Genomic DNA, 16,414 nt, shown 5'->3' on the forward strand with positions numbered 1-16,414 from the left:
GGGACTGCTGGGACCCAGGAACTGGGACTTCTCAAACACTCCAGAAGCCCAACCTCCTCCTAATTGGCCATTAGAGGCTGCAAGTCCCTCTTGAGAGAAGTGAGGAGAATTTTTCTCACGAGTGGCAAAAAGCTGACCCTGACGTGCAGTGGGCTAACAGACGGGTGTGGACCCTGGTGCAGGGCCTTCTGCTCCTGCTTCCACCCTATCAGGAGCCAGGAAGGCCAGGCGTGGGGCCACCGACTCTCTCCGGTACTCCCGCCCCATCCTCCCCCTCTGCCACTCAGGACAGCCTCGGGTCTCAGGGATGATCTGGAGGAGCCAACACCCGTTTCATCCTACCCACAGGCGAACACAGCCTCCCGGGAGTCCAGGCTCAGCACTGCCATTCCAGCGAGTCACAACGCCTCCCTGAAAGGTGAGGTCAAGGTCAAGGGGACTTGTGGGTATGACAGAGCTCCTAGACAGGAAACATTCTGGTGGGGACACACTCCCTGCCCAGCCCTCTGTGACTGCCACCAACCAGCGGCATCAGCATCTCAGTGACATTGACTGTCAGAGGGGCTCCCAGCACACACACACACACACACACACACACACACACACACACACACACACACACACACACACACCCCACCCTGGCGCGGGCTGCTCTCTGCTCTGCTGTCAGCCTGGCCTGGAAACGGGATCCACCCCAGCTAGATGAGGGCAGGAAGCACTCGAGAACTCAGAGGAAGAGCAGGAAGGGCTGCCTCAGGGAGGGGGAATGTAGAGGTGAGGCTGAGTCCTGCAGCGCACACGTGTGCACCCAGCTCTGCAGACGCCCCCGCCCTGTGACTGCAGCGGTGGTGGGTTCAGGGTGAGCGTCAGCAGACCTGATTCGCTTCAGCACAGCTCATGTTACCTTGCAGGTTGGTCTGAGCCCAGCTGGGAAGAAAGAACACTAATGGCATCTGCTTGGTTCTCGGGGACAGGGGCAACTGAGGGCCCCTATAGTCCAGGAAAGAAGTGACCTGGAGCCCTTGGGCTGCCCCCTGTTCCTGCTTCCTGCCTCCTCTCTGCCCCCACCACCCACCCCGGGCCATGCCATCCCACAGACATGGGAACCTCTCGGCAGTGCTTCTGCAGAACTTTGTGCTGGTGGGCTTTGAGGGGGGCCCGAAGATCCAGGCCCTGCTCTTTGCTGTCTTCCTGGCCCTGTACACAGTGACCTTCCTGGGGAACCTCACCATGATCGTGGTCATCACCCGGGATGCCCGCCTGCACTCCCCCATGTACTTCTTCCTCCGGAACCTGTCCTTCCTGGACCTGTGCTACTCATCTGCCATCGCCCCCAATGCCCTGGCCGACTTCTTCTCCTCCTCCAAGGCCATCACCTTTGCGGGCTGTGTCGCCCAGTTCTTCTCTTTATCCTTATTTGCTACAACTGAGGTTTTGCTCCTGGCCGTGATGGCCTATGACCGCTTCATGGCCATCTGCAGCCCCCTGCGCTACCCCGTCACCATGCGTCCCTCAGCCTGTGCCCGCCTGGTGCTGGTCTGCTACTGCGGAGGCCTCTTCAACACCTCCATGCAGACAGGCTTCACGTTCAGCCTCCCCTTCTGCGGCTCCAACCGCATCAACCACTTCTTCTGTGACGTGCCACCCCTGCTCCAACTGGCCTGTGCTGACACGGCACTCAATGAGCTGGTGATGTTTGGCATCTGTGGGCTCGTCATCGTGGGCACCATGGCTGTGATCCTTGTCTCCTACGGCTACATCACCGTGACCATCCTCAGGATGCACTCGGGCACGGGCAGGCACAAGCTCTTCTCCACCTGTGGCTCCCACCTGACTGTGGTTTTCCTCTTCTACGGCACTGCCTTTGTCATGTATGCCCAGCCGGGGGCCGTGGAGTCCCAGGAGCAGGGCAAGGTGATCTCCGTGTTCTACACGCTGGTCATCCCGATGCTCAACCCCCTCATCTACAGTCTGCGGAACAAGGACGTGAAGGAGGCCCTTCGGCGCCTGGGGCAGAAGCAGACGGGGCCCTGAGGTAGGTGCCAGAGGCCAGTGTCTGAGGGGTGCCAGAAAACTCAAAGAAGGCGGCCCCAGTGTGGAGTGACCCTTTCCTGAGCCCACTGTGCATCCATTTTCCTCCACGTCTTTGAAGCACGTGGTGGATGCTGGGTTTGCGGGTGTGAGAAACGAAGATGAATCAGGCAAGTTCTAGCAGCAGGAATGTGTTGTTCAAGGATGGACCCGGGTTCTGACCTTGCTGTTTGGGTGCTCTGGGACCCGAGCTCAACAAGCCGCAGTGCCAGCATGTGGGACAGGACCCCCCGTTCATCTCAGGCAGCTGTGAGCCAGACGCCCCGAGGCACCTGCAGCGGGTGTGACAGCACCTCCAGGCAGCCTGGTGACCTGCTGATTGGGGGAGGGATAGAAGAGGCCCTCGATTCCACAGCCTTCCTCTTCCCAGCGGCCGTTCACGCTGAGCACTGGAAGCAGAGCACATCTGCCCCCTCCAGAGGCTACCTCCTAACCAGCTAGGGACCCGGATCCCAAAAGCCCTGCTGACCACTCCACCCAGTCTGGCCACTGGCATCAGAGAAACTCTGCTTGGACACTGTTTCAGAAGGACGCGCCAGAGCTGGCCTGTGGGGATGGAGGCTCTTCATGCGGGAGGCTCGTCTGGGCATCGTAGCTGCAGGTCCTGAGTCTGACGCCAGGGTTCTGACCTCCGGGCAATACCACCCCACACAGATCCGACTCCTCCTCATCAAGGGCCCAGCCCGCCCCGGACTCAGAGCCCAGAGGCCCTGTGGTCATGTCACTGTCCGGGACTGTCCACTCACGTGTCACTACGGCAGTTCCTGCGGCATCGTCTGCCTGTGAGGGGCAGCGGGACGGCACTGCCTCAGCGACCTGTGCTCCCTGTTTAGGATAATCCCGAAGGGCCCCAGCAAGCCACCTGACCCTGAGTCCCGGCAGCCCACGTGCCCTACAGCCCCCTGCTCTCCGCCCGCCTCGCCCAGGCCTCGCCTCTGAGCTCTGTACGTCTGTTCATCCAAGGTCAGTGCAGTCTTCCCTTGGCGTGCCCAGTTCCTACCCCAGTGGCATGCCCCGTTTTCTCTGGCACTCCAGTACCTCTCTCTCATTTTCTTTGTCTCTTGCGTATTTTTCGAGCCACTCGTTGATCTTTAGAGGGTTGTGCCTGCGTTTTCCATCTTGAACCAGACCGGCAGGGCTATCGTACCCACATTCGTCTCACACGAGCATGTTCCTTCCCCCATGACTGGGGGAGCCATGGTTAGGATAAAGCACTGTTTGTTCAGTGACCAAGCACAGGAACCTTCTCCCTGACCTCGAAAGGACCAGGGTGTTGGTCCAGCAGATGTTCCTCAGCACCCAAAAGGAAAATATCAAGCAAAAACAATACTAGTTTATATCCAAGTGCCTACTCTTCAGATTATACTGAACATCACTATTATATTACAATTGGGATATTTTACTTTATATCGAATGTATTGCTTTGCATACTACTTGGTAGGTAGTCACTGCATAGATATAGATAGATAAAGATATATATGAACCAGCATGATTTGAGTTTAATGCTAACAACTGACTTCCAAATACACTTGCCTCCTGATATGCCTTTTTTGCTTTGTTTACAGATCAACTGTAGATATCATTGTTTCAATGAGATCAATTGCAGATACTTTAAAACAAGATCAGGGGCTGGAGCAATAGCACAGCAGGTAGGGCGTTTGCCTTGCACGCGGCCGACGCGGGTTCGATTCCCAGCATCCCATATGGTCCCCTGAGCACCGCCAGGAGTCATTCCTGAGTGCAGAGCCAGGAGTAACCCCTGTGCATCGCCAGGTGTGACCCAAAAGGCAAAAAAAAAAAAAAAAAAAACAAGATCAATTGTAGTTTAGATTCTGATTTTTGTATTAGCCTTTAAAATTTTTTTTAATTATAATCATTAAGAATATAAGACATGATATCAATGTTTTTATTTCATCTTAGCTATATAATAAAACCACATTTATTAGTTGTATGAAATTATTCCCCTGACCCTGAAAGAGCCTCCAATCGGGAAAGACGAGTAAAGAGAAGCTACTAAAATCTCAGGACTGAGTGTAATAGAGATGTTACTGGTGCCCGCTTAAGTAAACTGACAAACAACAGGATGACAGTGATACAGTGATACAGTGATGAAATTATTAGACATTTGTAAACTGAAGGATATTTGATATTAGGGAATTAAATTTTATTAAATTTCTAAAAAATGGGTCCAAGAATGGCACTGTACAAATCTTTTAAAATGACTGTCCTTATATTTTAGTTTTTTGGGTTTTTTTTTAATTTTTTAATTAGTGAATCACCATGAGGGTACAGTAACAGATTTACACATTTCCGTACTTGTGTTTCTCTCATACAATGTTCGAGCACCCATCCCTCCACCAGTGTCCATTCTCCACCACCAGTGAACCCAGTATCCCTCCCACCCCCTAATCCCATCTCCCCCCCACCTGCCGCCTCTGTGGCAGGGCATTCCCTTTTGTTCTCTCTCCTTTTGGGTGTTGTGGTCTGTGATAGGGGTATTGAGTGGCCATTGTGTTCAATCTATAGTCTACTTTTGGCACACATCTCTCCTCCTGAGCGGGTCCTCCAACCACAGTTTGCTTGATATTCCCTTGTCTATCTGAATTGCCTTTTCCCCCAGCAGTGGGGCCAGCTTCCAAGCCATGGAGCCAAACTGCTGGTACTTATTTCTACTATTCTTGGGTGCTAGTCTCCTACTCTGTTATTTTATATTCCACAGAAGAGCGCAATCTTTGTATGTATTGCTTTGTTGGGGGCCACACCCGCGGTGCTTGGGCATTACTCCTGGCTCTGCCCTCAGAAATCACTTCTGAATGGTTTAAAGGAACACATTGGATGCAGGGATCGAACCCAGGTCAGCCACGTGTAGCACAAGCACCCTGCCCAATGTATTTATCTCTCTGGCCCCGTCCTTATATTTTTTAATGTGCTGAGATACATGTAATACAATGATATGTTATGTAATTTTGCTGTGAAGTAATTCAGGGTTGTGGGACCACACCCAACCGTGCCCAGGGCTTACTCCTGGCTCTGTGCTTGGGGATCACTGAGCAGTGCTCTAGGAGTCCCTCATCTCCTCTCTGTGCTCAGGGATCAGTCCACGGTGCTCATGGGATCTATGCGGTGCCAGGGACCACCCTGGGTCAGCAGCACGAAAGGCAAGAGCTTGACCTCTGTACTGTGTCCCCAGCCCAGAAGATGTTGTTCCCGAGTGGGGGTGTTTGTTGTTTTGTGACCACCCCTGGTGAACACAGGGGCCCGTAAGTAATGCCGACCCGTGAAAGGGGAAGGTAAAGGCCTTCCCCGCCCACTCTCTCCTGCCCCAGGAACAGGACTCCTGGGTGACCGCGAGCTGAGTGGAGCAGGCTGAGCACTGAGGCGCCCCACGCGGGGTCTGCTCGTCCCTGCGAGCTCGGCGGGCCACTAGCACCAGGCCGCCGCCAGGACCGAGCAGGGCTCTTCTCCACATCTTGCCCCAAATGAAACGGTCCTTCACCAGTGTGACTCAGCCAGGCTGGCAAAGGTCGATCCATCCCTGTTAGTTTCCCTGTGAGCCGCGGGTCACCCCCGGGTGCCGTGGGACATCGGGCGGGGGTAGGAGAGCCAGCGCCTGAGCACTCGTCCAGTCTCTCCTCCGTCACTCCTGCTCCACTCACACAGCAGCAAGTCACACGCACAGGCCTGTCCGCCACCGCAAGACCCTCAGAGTCCCTGAACTTAGTTTGTAGCTGGGTCTTTGCTTCTCCATTTTTTTAATATACAAATGATTTTTACAGGATTCGTTTGAGAATGGCACAGTAACTAATCCTCTGACCTTTCCATACAATTCTAAGAATAACACAGGCCCAGGACAGGCCGACTCCTCCCCCTGTGTTAAGCTATCATATGACCAAAGCATGGCATGACAGGTGTCAAGAGACGGTACAGCACGGAGGGCATCTGCCTTGCATTTGGCCGGCCCGGATTCGATCCCTGGCTTCCCGTGTTGTCTCCCAAGCACCAGAAGTGATTCCTGAGCACAGAGCCGTGAGTAAACCCTGAGCGCCACCAGGGGTGACATGGCCCCTCCTGCAAAATAGAAGTGTGGCATTACAACCAGAAGCATGCTGAGGTGACTGACAGCTACTTTATTCAAAATTCATTTAAGTCCACACTCGGGTCTGGGTGTGATGCACCTGAATTATAATTCTGAGCCTACCTATGCAGTCCGTGAAGACAGCTCCTTCCCAAGGTACTCCTGAGACCAAAACCACAGACAGCAGGGCCAGAGAGAGGGCAGCGGGGAGGGCGCTGGCCTTGCACACGGGCAACCCGGATCTCATCCCCAGCACCCCAGATGGTCCCTCGAGCACCACCGGCAGTAATTCCTGAGCACAGAATCAGGAGTAACCCTAAGCACCACCAGATGTGACTCAAAACACGATAAACAACAACAACAACAAAAAAAAAACCCCACAGACATCGTCCTCTCTTACCAGCCTCCTAACGGCTGGAAACCACTAAAACAGTCTTCATGTCTTCCTTTTCTTGCTGTTTTAAATGACACATAGGTAAAATCAGTGTGTCATTTTTCATACCAGCATTCCCACTCGGCACGATTCTCTGGAACCCGCCGGGGAGTGTGAGTCTGCAGTGTCCGTGGGACTGGACACAGCCAAGTCACTGTGTGAAGTCACCGAGACGGCTCACTCACGTTTGCCGGGTTGGATCACTGTGGACTGAGTTTCAGGGGCACAGGTTCCGCCCCAAGCCTGTCACCAGCATCCGCTGCCCCTGACCACCCCCCAGCCCGCCTCTCCAGGCCCTCTGCTCCTCCCTCTTCCCTAGGAGGGGGTGTGGCCCACGAGACTGTCCCTATAGGGAAAGTTCTACTTCGTTTTGTTTGGGGCCACACGGTCTTCAGGCTTACTCCCGGCTGTTTCAGACACCTTATTCACGATTAGCTGTTCAGGTTTCCCACTTCTTCCTCATTCAATCTTGAAGGTTTATGACTCTAAGATGAGATGAATCCCTTCTTCCAGAGTCCCAGTAAGTGGCATAAAGTTGCCCACCGGAACAGGGTCTGTTTGGGGGGGCCTGCTGTGACCTTCCCGCCCACTCTGCCGTTTGAGTTCTCTGTTTCCCTCGAGCCTGGCTGATGTTTGCCAATCTTGCTCATTCTAACAACGGCCGGAGCTCGGCTCCACTGGGGGCCGCCTCAATGGCCTCAGGCCGGACACTGCCGTGTCCCCGCACACCTCTGTGGACTGGCACACCCAGTCCAGTCTCTATGCGCTCTTCCTGTCCGCCAGCCAATGCTCCTAAAAATGCCCTGTTCCGGCCACCTTGCACCACAACTTTTCAAAAGCTTTACTTGATGATCACGCCCCCTATCTTGCAAAACGTTTTAAAAATTGCTTAAACATCGGCAACAATTTCACAGTGCAATGATTCTACTGACTCAAACGGTTGTGGAAGGGACCGCCCAGCCCTCATGCACAGGAGGCGAGTGCAGGACAGGCCTGCCTGGGGTTGGCTCCGGCTGCTGCGGTAGCAGAGTCCTGAAAGGACTGACGGCGGCAGTTTGTCCACAACTGTTACTGGACCGATGACCGAGGCCAGTGATGATGCATAGGCCTGTGGCTGCTGGCCAACAACTCCCAGCCCTGACCACTGGCCTCCTGCCATCAGGCCCACACTGGGCCAGTGTCCACGGGCACCCGAATTCCAGCCTTTCATATGATGCGCATTGAGGACTCAACAGAACTTCCCCCGACAGTGACCACCTGGAGGCCCCCTCCACAGTGCCCACCAGTGTTGGATAACACTGGGGTGTCCTTGCTCCTCCCGCAGGGAGCTTAGGTTGAGTTACTCCCACAGCAGTGCCCCTGAGGCACACCCAATTCTATCAGGCACTAATAATCCCATATTGCTTTTCTCTTTATGTCCTTTACATGGTTTAGCAACGTCCAGTTATGCTATGCTTTGTAACAAGGGAATTAATTGACTCTGAAATAGTATTTACTCCTGGGCATCCATCATATTTCCTGACTTAAGCCTCAGTTGTCCTTACTTCTTAACACCCCCAAAAGGAAGGTCCCAATGGACCCAGGGCAAGCCATAAGCTACCCTGGCATCGAAAAGGACAAGCTAAGCGCCGTAAGTATAGTAAGAGCACGGCCATGGAACAAACTGCGTGACCCTAAAGTAACTGCATAAGGACCCTGCTGGGGTTAGGAAAGACTGACCTGGCCTGAGGACTGTGGTCTGGGATATGTTCCCCGGAAGAGCCACCCTTTAAGCTTAATGTGTCTCTTACTGTGTCCATACGAAATGACCAGAGATATTGGTAAGAAGTAATTCACTGTTTAAATGGATGACTAGCTGAGGGGAGGAGAAAGCAACACACCCCGGATGGGATCCCACCCTTGAGCGGATCTCCTAGTAATCTGGAGTGCTAAACCTCCCCCCGGCATGAGATTTTGTCCGAGTTGATCTACAACTTCTCCGAAGGGGTCTTTACACGTTTGTTGTTATGACAATGTTCAACCCCACCTTTGTGATCCCACATACAGTTTACACGTATATCCCCACGTACTGTCTAGTTTCTATATAACCATGCTGTAAGGGTGAGGAAGGAGAAATACCTACGCTGTAAGAGAAGGAGACGTGGGGAGGAGAGAAGAAAAATAAACGGTCCCTGACTACCAACCAGACTGGGCCTGTTCCTCCATTTCCACGTTCCTTCGTTCATCCATCACCATGGGCTGGCCAGGGAACGGTTCTTGGCCACCAAACGCATGCATCCCGCACGTCCATGCTTTCTGAACTCACACACCAGGAGACCCCGCCCACGGTACCCACCAGAACCCTCCCGGGGCCACCAAGCCTCCCTCCCCAGCGCCCACCAAGAGATGCGGGGGCAGTGCTGGCGGAGGTGCGGGCAGCCGAGGGGGGCCTCTCCCTGTCTCACAATGCCTGGGCCTGCGGCGGGGGCTCTGCAAGACCCTTCCCAGGGCCGGTTCTTCCGCAGGCACCCGCCAAAGGCGGCACCTTCCTGGCCGCCCACACTGCCGGCACTGCACCTGGCCGGGGCTCCCCGTGTCCAGTCTCGACATCAGCACGGGGGCGGGGGTAAGCGCAGCCCAGAGTGCCGGGCCAGGGGGAGCAGACAGGACGGTCCAACAGGTCCGGCTGGGGGCCACGGCAGCCAGATGCCCAAGCAAGAACAGGGGCTTCTCTGCAGCACACGCACCCACGCAGACAGGCTGAGGACTAGGGCGTGGCCAAGCTGCAGACTCACACCCCCGCACCCGCACCCCCATACCGCACACCCACACCCTCACACACCCACACCCACTCACCCACACCGCACCCACACGCTCACACACACACACCACACCCTCACACCCTCACCCCCACACCCTCAAACTCTCATACCTGCATGCACACACCGCACCCTCACACACACACACACACCCCCCGCACCCTCACTCACACCCACTCACCCACATGCACACACCGCACCCTCACACTCACACCCACACGCTCACACACACACACCACACCCTCACCCCCACACCCTCAAACTCATACCTGCATGCACACACCGCACCCTCACACACTCACACCCACACCCACACCCACACACCACACCCTCACACTCACACCCGCACCCCGCACACAAACGCCGCACCATTTCTGGCCCTCACACACTCACAGGAGCTCCAGGACAGTGCTGGTTGCCACGGCAAGAGCTAGAATCAGCCACAAATGAGGACACGTTTAATTAAAGAACGACAGTCACATTTGGGGACGAACGTGGACGGGATCTCGGTCATGGTTCTGTGCATCCATCCGCCCAGGTCCTCCCGGCCATCAGCACTGCCCTCCAGGAGGCCGCCCCAGGACGTCACTGGACATCATCGTCGTCAAAGAGGTCTTCGAAGTCTACATGGACGAGAGCAGGACGGTGAGGAGAGCGGGGGGAGCCCGTCCAGGGGTCTCTGCAGCCACGTGACGTCAGCCCCCAGAGGCACGAGGGGCCTGCTGCACGGTGACCCCCGAGAGGGTGGTGGCGGGAGCGAGCACAGTGCTCACACCCACTGCTGAGGCTGCTGACCTCAGACCCGGGCTCACTGCTTGGGTCTGTCCCTCCTGATGCCGGAGTCTCTGCAGGGAGCGCTACACAACCACAACCCGCAGCCCCCACACCCCAATACCCCGAGCTCCTGCATGCCCCACCCCGCGGCTGCCAGCGTCCATCCTGCCCTGCCGGAGAGCTGGGCACGCACCCCAGCGGGCTACCTCCAGAAAGGCCCCTGGAACCTCAGGCGACAAAAGGGCATCAGCCGCTGTTTCTATCAGGGTTCCTGCCAGCTGCACCCCTCGACTGGCCCTCAGACAGTCAGGGGTCACTCCGGTAGCCGGGAGCACCCAGGGCAGTGTCAGGGCGCCCCGTGGGGCTGGCACGAGACCTCTGCACAGTGCCAGCAGCGTCCCCGCCACCAGCTCAGGCTGAGACAGAGGCTGCGGCCTGCTGAGCTGCACGGGTCAGGGCCGGGCCTCAGAGGGCGAGCGGCAGAACACGGCCACCCCCCAGGGACAATGGACCACCACCCCGGGGAACCATGGACCACTGCCAGCCCAGGGACAGCACAGAAGCCCCCTAAACTCCCCAGGGGAAGCCCAGGGGGGCGCAGAGCTGGGAGGGGCCCCCCGTCGCCAGCACGGCCAGGCGGGCAGCTCCGGGGGTCCCCAGAGACCACCCCGGCGGGCTGCAGCTCCCTCCCGCCAACTCGGGGCCAGGGCGCCCCGGACGCCTCTGGCCGGCCGGCCCCACCCGCCCACGGGGTCCCCCCGACTCACCGTTGAAGAAGTCCGCGTGCACGGCCTTCTCGTTGGCCGCCAGGTCCATCAGCAGCCCGCTGCTGCCCCCCGCCTGGGGCGGGAACAGGGGCTGAGAGCGGGGACACCCCCACCCGACTCACCCACCCCGTCCATCCAGCCCGTCCCCCCACCCTGAGCTCGCCCGGCCCGCTTCCCGCGCAGCCAACAGCCTGTCCACTGACGCTGCCCCTGCCCTGCCCACCTCCACCCCCTCCACCTACAGCGCGGCCCGGGCGCGGAGGGTCCCCACCGCGGGCGCCCGGCAGCTCGGGAAGGGGCTTCACGGGCAGGAGCCACAGCAACACTGCAGCACTGACCTGTCCCCCCGCCCCCTGCAGCGCTGACCCGTCCCCCCACCCCCCAGCAGCGCTGACCCGTCCCCCCGCCCCCCCGCCCCCTGCAGTGCTGACCCATCCCCCCCGCAGCACTGACCCGCACCCCGCCCCCCTGCAGCGCAGACCCGTCCCCCCCGCCCCCCTGCAGCGCTGACCAGTCCCCCCCGCCCCCTGCAGCGCTGACCCGTCCCCCCCAACCCTCCCACAGCGCTGACCCGTCCTCCCGCCCCCTGCAGCGCTGACCAGTCCCCCATCCCCTGCAGCGCTGACCAGTCCCCCATCCCCTGCAGCGCTGACCCGTCCCACCCAGTCCCTGCAGCGCTGACCCGTCCCACCCAGTCCCTGCAGCGCTGACCCGTCCCCCTCCCGCCCCTTGCAGCGCTGACCAGTCTCCCATCCCCTGCAGCGTTGACCCGTCCCTCCCCGCCCCCTGCAGCGCTGACCCGTCCCCTCGGCAGCGGGGCCGGCCCGCGGTCACCGGCCCCTCCCGGACAGGCCCGCGGCGCCCACCTCGTCCAGGTCCACGTAGGGCCCCGCGCCCTCGGGGAACATTTCGTCCACCGCCGGCTTCATGGCCGCCGCGCCGTTTCCGGCCCGCGCCCCGCCCCTTCCGCCTCGCGCCTGCCGAGGCCGCTCTAGGCGCCCGCCTCTGTGGTTTCGGCGCCCGGCGGGCCCGTCTAGGAGCCGGTGGGTGGCCTCTCCGTGGTCTCAGAGGACTGGGCGCCGTCCGTCCCGTGTCTCCGGCCGGCGGCGGCGGGACAGTGGCCCGGGGTGTCGCGCCCGCGAACGTCCGGCTGGAGGGGGCGCACGGCGAGCGCGCGAGCCCGGGGTCCAGCGGCGCCGGTCACTGCGCGGTCAGCGCGGGGGCGAGGCACCCGGGAGGACTCGGCGGGGCGCGTAGGGCCTGGCGCGGCTGCTGGACAGGACCTGAGCTCCCGCGAGAACGCGACCCGCTGCCTCGGTTTCCCCGCCTGAGCGAGGGGCGGGGCCTGCACGGCCACCTCCCCTGTGACCTGCCCACTGGCCTGCCGGTGTCCTGACCGGCCATCTGCCCAGCCACAGCCCGGCCACCTGTCCGGCGTCCTGCCGGGTCACCTGTCCAGTGACCTGCCCAGTGACCTGCCCGGTGACCTACCTAGTGACCTGCGCAGTGTCCTGCAGTGATCTGCCCAGTGACCTGCCCGGCCGCCTCTGGCCGTCAGGAGCCGCTGGGTGTCCGCTGGGTGCGCGCGAGGGGAGTGAGAGATGCGGGACGCGCTCGGGCGGAGTTTATCCATCAGCGAGCTCGCGCTCACCGGTGGAGTTTATTGATCAGCCGGGCTCGCGCGCAGCACCGGGGTTTATTGATCAGCCGGGCTTGCGTGCAGGGTCGGGGTTTATCGATAAGCCAGGCTCGCGCGCTCGGGGTTTATTGATCAGCGGGCTTGCGCGCACGTTGGGGTTTATTGATCAGCCGGGCGCGCGCTCAGGCAGGGTTTATCGATCATCGCGCTGGGTCGGGGTTTATCGATCAGTCGGGCGCGTGCTCGGTTGGGCTTTATCGATCAGCCAGACTCGCGCGTTCAGGCGGGGTTTATTGATCAGCGCGCTGGGATTTATCTATCAGCCGGGGCACGTGCTTAGGCGGGGTTTATTGATCAGCCAGGCTCGTGCTCACTTTGGGGTTTATCAATCAGAGGGCTCCCGCGGAGTCGGGTGTTGCAGAGCAGCTGGGCACACCCTCTGGGTCGGGTTTATTAAGCTCCCACAGCCCTGCCCTCCCCTGCCCCACGCCCTCACTCCTCCCCAGGGGGCACGTGGAAGCCCAGGGTGGTCCCCAGGGGGAAGTGCGCGAAGAAGGTGCGGGCCATATCCTCCAGCTGCGTGTAGGCGCCCAGCGCCTGGAAGTGCTGCACGTAGTTCCAGAAGTCTGAGGTGGAGAAGGGCCAGTAGGGCAGGGCCGGAGGCTCCGCGTAGGGGTCTGGAAGGCACCAGAGCAAGGGTCCGGGAGGCCGCACAGCAAACACTACCCAGCCTCCCACCCCCTCTGCCCACCTGGAGCACTCTGGGGCTGGAGCACAGCCGGGAAGGCGGGTGACCTAGGCCCTTCCGCTGGGATGCGGGAGTCCCTTCTGCCCAGGCAGGACCCTCCTGCCTCATCAGCTCCGCTAAGACCCCAGCCCCAACCCTGCCCACCCCCCACCCCAGCCCCCTGCCTCCCCGTCTCCCGGGGACCCCAGTCCCCGTCTCCCCATCTCCAGTGGATTGGCAGCTGTTGCACACACTTACCTGCCTCCTGCACAGGCATGGCCCCTGCAGAAGAAGAAGTGTTAATCACTGGGCCCTGGCGACACCCCCACACCACCGCAGGGTCCTTGGGAACTGGGGTACAGGAGGGTAATGGGCCAGAACGCACCTGCCAGAGCCCCCAGCAGCAGGCAGAGGGCCGTTTGGAGCAGTAAGCAGCTCTTCATGGTGCTGAATGCTCAGTCGGTACAATGGTGCTGTCCCTTGAAGGACCCAGTTCTCTGCAGCAGAACCAGACACCGGGAGAGCATCTGTCCCCGCACCATCCCAGCACCATCTGCTACACCATCCTACCACCCTCTTCTACATTGTCCCAGCACCATCTGCTACACCATCCTACCACCCTCTTCTACACCGTCCCAGCACCATCCCCTACACTGTCCCACCACTATCCCCTATACTGTCCCCTACACCGTCCCCTACACCATCCCCTACATCGTCCCCTACACCATTCCCTGCACTGTCCCCTACACCATCCCCTACACCGTCCCCTACACCATCCCCTGCACTGTCCCCTACACCGTGCCCTACACCGTCCCCTACACCATCCCCTGCACTATCCCCTACACCGTCCCCTACAGCACCCGTACATCATCCCCACCCATTCCCTACACCGTCCCCTATACTGTCCCCTACACTGTCCCCTACACTGTCCCCTACACCATCCCCTACACCATCCCCTGCACCGTCCCCTACACCGTCCCCTACACTGTCCCCTACAGCACCCCGTACATCATCCCCATACCATTCCCTACACCGTCCCCTGCACCGTCCCCTACACTGTCCCACACCACCCCGCACCACCCCCAGCTCTCTCTCCCGGCACCATCCTGCTGATCCCCACGGCCCTCAGGAGCAGCTCCAGGGGCCAACGGCACCAAGCACTGCTGAGCCCAGCCCAGCCCAGCCCTGCCGGCTCCCGGCCCTCTGCGCTGCGTGCCTGGAGCTGCCTCTGGTAACGTGCCGCCCTGGGGTTACCTCGCCCTGGCCTGCAGCTGGGCTGCCTCCGGTTGTGTCTGCTGCCACCGGGCACAGCGCCCCCTTTATACAAGAGGGCCCGGGGAGGAGGCGCCCCGGCAGCCACAGCCGTCAGCCCGAATATCCATTCTGGCCCCTGAACTGTGGTCGCTGGCACTGGCCGCTGCCGGGAATCTGATCCAAGGACGAAGGGAGGACCGGAAACCTCGGCCCAGGCCCGGCTGGTTCCCGTGGCTGGGCTCCAGCTCGGCCTGCGGCCACCCCGGTTTCCTCCCAAACAGGAGGACAAGCCCTGGGTCCACTGCTGGCAGGGACTCCTCTGCAGGCAGGAAGTGCCACGGCCCTGTGGCCCTGAGGAGGGACGTCCCCTCCCGAGGGCACTGTTCCAGCCCAGGGATCCCAGTGGGCTCTAGGGCCAGGCACCCTGACCGGCAGGGACCTGCCCCAGTCCCTGAAACCCCAAACACCGTCCACCAGTGTCACTGTTGGTTTGTCGTAGGTTCAGGAGCACACAGGTGCAGGACCACAGGTGCAGGTGTACATCATTCCAGGTGTTGTCACAGGTGCAGGTATCACAGGTGCAGGCATCACACGTGCAGGTATCTCAGGTGCAGATGTCTCAGGTGTAGGTGCAGGTGTCTCAGGTGCAGGTGTCTCAGGTGTAGGTGCAGGAGTCGCAGGTGCAGGTGTCGCAGGTGTAAGTGCAGGTGTCTCAGGTGTAGGTTCAGGTGTCTCAGGTGCAGGTGTCTCAGGTAGGTGCAGGAGTCGCAGGTGCAGGTGTCACAGGTGTAAGTGCAGTTGTCTCAGGTGTGGGTGTCTCAGGTGTAGGTGCAGGTGTTGCAGGTACAGGTGTCTCAGGTGTAGGTGCAGGAGTCGCAGGTGCAGGTGTCGCAGGTGTAAGTGCAGTTGTCTCAGGTGCAGGTGTCTCAGGTGTAGGTGCAGGTGTCTCAGGTGCAGGTGTCTCAGGTGTAGGTGCAGGAGTCGCAGGTGCAGGTGTCTCAGGTGTAGGTGCAGGTGTTGCAGGTGCAGGTGTCTCAGGTGTGGGTGTCTCAGGTGTAGGTGCAGGTGTTGCAGGTACAGGTGTCTCAGGTGTAGGTGCAGGAGTCGCAGGTGCAGGTGTCGCAGGTGTAAGTGCAGTTGTCTCAGGTGCAGGTGTCTCAGGTGTAGGTGCAGGTGTCTCAGGTGCAGGTGCAGGTGTCTCAGGTGCAGGTGTCACAGGTGTAAGTGCAGGTGTCTCATGTGTAGGTTCAGGTGTCTCAGGTGCAGGTGTCGCAGGAGTAAGTGCAGTTGTCTCAGGTGCAGGTGTCGCAGGTGTAGGTGCAGGTGTCTCAGGTGTAGGTTTCTCAGGTGTAGGTGCAGGTGTCTCAGGTGCAGTTGTCTCAGGTGTAGGTGCAGGTGTAGGTGCAGGTGTAGGTGCAGGTGTCGCAGATGTAGGTGCAGGTGTTGCAGGTGCAGGTGTCTCAGGTGTAGGTGTAGGTGTTGCAGGTGCAGGTGTCGGGGGTCCAGGTACAGGTGTTGCAGGTACAGGTGTCGCAGGTCCAGGTGTGGCAGGTCCAGGTGTGGCAGGTCCAGGTGTGGCAGGTCCAGGTGGGCGGGTCCTGACTCTGTGGAGCCCCAGGTGACTGTGTGTGCAGGAGGCCCCTCTGGTTCCACCCTGGGCCGTCCAGCGCCCTCCCCAGTGCAGCCCCAACTGGACCCTCCTGGCTCACGCAAGGCCCTGCAGTTCCTCCTGCCTGGGTGAGAAGCTCTTTGCCCAGATGGTCCTGAGGTACAGAGAGGACAGCGGTCACCCACTGAACAAGAGAGGGTTTGTAGGTGGCTCCTGCAGTGTGGAGGGGAGGCAGCCAGGGACCTTC

At 59.6% G+C, this 16,414-nt stretch overlaps 3 protein-coding genes across 3 annotated transcripts; 1 reads left to right on the forward strand and 2 right to left on the reverse strand.

Moving 5' to 3' along the window:
- The first annotated feature begins 1,083 nt into the window (after positions 1 to 1,083).
- On the forward strand, positions 1,084 to 2,034 carry LOC101555240 (olfactory receptor 12-like). The gene has a single exon (XM_004620642.1). It carries the CDS (start codon positions 1,084 to 1,086, stop codon positions 2,032 to 2,034), a length of 951 nt encoding a protein of 316 aa, XP_004620699.1.
- Positions 2,035 to 9,833: 7,799 nt separating this feature from the next.
- COPS9 (COP9 signalosome subunit 9) lies at positions 9,834 to 11,959 on the reverse strand. The gene is made up of 3 exons (XM_055123449.1): positions 11,805 to 11,959; positions 10,939 to 11,011; positions 9,834 to 10,020 (listed from the first exon to the last, which is right to left on the reverse strand). The coding sequence occupies exons 1-3, from the start codon at positions 11,865 to 11,867 to the stop codon at positions 9,983 to 9,985; spliced, it is 174 nt and encodes a 57-aa protein (XP_054979424.1). The 5' UTR covers positions 11,868 to 11,959; the 3' UTR covers positions 9,834 to 9,982.
- Positions 11,960 to 12,112: 153 nt separating this feature from the next.
- OTOS (otospiralin) lies at positions 12,113 to 14,689 on the reverse strand. Its single transcript, XM_055123448.1, has 4 exons — positions 14,559 to 14,689; positions 13,690 to 13,801; positions 13,563 to 13,586; positions 12,113 to 13,254 (listed from the first exon to the last, which is right to left on the reverse strand). The coding sequence occupies exons 2-4, from the start codon at positions 13,745 to 13,747 to the stop codon at positions 13,070 to 13,072; spliced, it is 267 nt and encodes an 88-aa protein (XP_054979423.1). The 5' UTR covers positions 13,748 to 13,801; positions 14,559 to 14,689; the 3' UTR covers positions 12,113 to 13,069.
- Positions 14,690 to 16,414: the final 1,725 nt, after the last annotated feature.

Source organism: Sorex araneus, chromosome X (assembly GCF_027595985.1).
Source record: "Sorex araneus isolate mSorAra2 chromosome X, mSorAra2.pri, whole genome shotgun sequence".
NCBI classification, from domain to species: domain Eukaryota; kingdom Metazoa; phylum Chordata; class Mammalia; order Eulipotyphla; family Soricidae; genus Sorex; species Sorex araneus.

Bases quoted from the DNA above. Each gene is read 5' to 3' on its own strand.
- COPS9 (XM_055123449.1), bottom strand. From the start codon at position 11,867: ATGAAGCCGGCGGTGGACGAAATGTTCCCCGAGGGCGCGGGGCCCTAC. The intron at 11,012-11,804 runs GTGGGCGCCGCG...TTCCCGCCCCAG, and splicing joins CCTACGTGGACCTGGACGAG to GCGGGGGGCAGCAGCGGGCT. The intron at 10,021-10,938 runs GTGAGTCGGGGG...TCGTCCATGTAG, and splicing joins GCACGCGGACTTCTTCAACG to ACTTCGAAGACCTCTTTGAC.
- LOC101555240 (XM_004620642.1), top strand. From the start codon at position 1,084: ATGCCATCCCACAGACATGGGAACCTCTCGGCAGTGCTTCTGCAGAAC.
- OTOS (XM_055123448.1), bottom strand. From the start codon at position 13,747: ATGAAGAGCTGCTTACTGCTCCAAACGGCCCTCTGCCTGCTGCTGGGG. The intron at 13,587-13,689 runs GTGCGTTCTGGC...CTTCTTCTGCAG, and splicing joins GCTGCTGGGGGCTCTGGCAG to GGGCCATGCCTGTGCAGGAG. The intron at 13,255-13,562 runs GTAAGTGTGTGC...GGTGCCTTCCAG, and splicing joins CATGCCTGTGCAGGAGGCAG to ACCCCTACGCGGAGCCTCCG.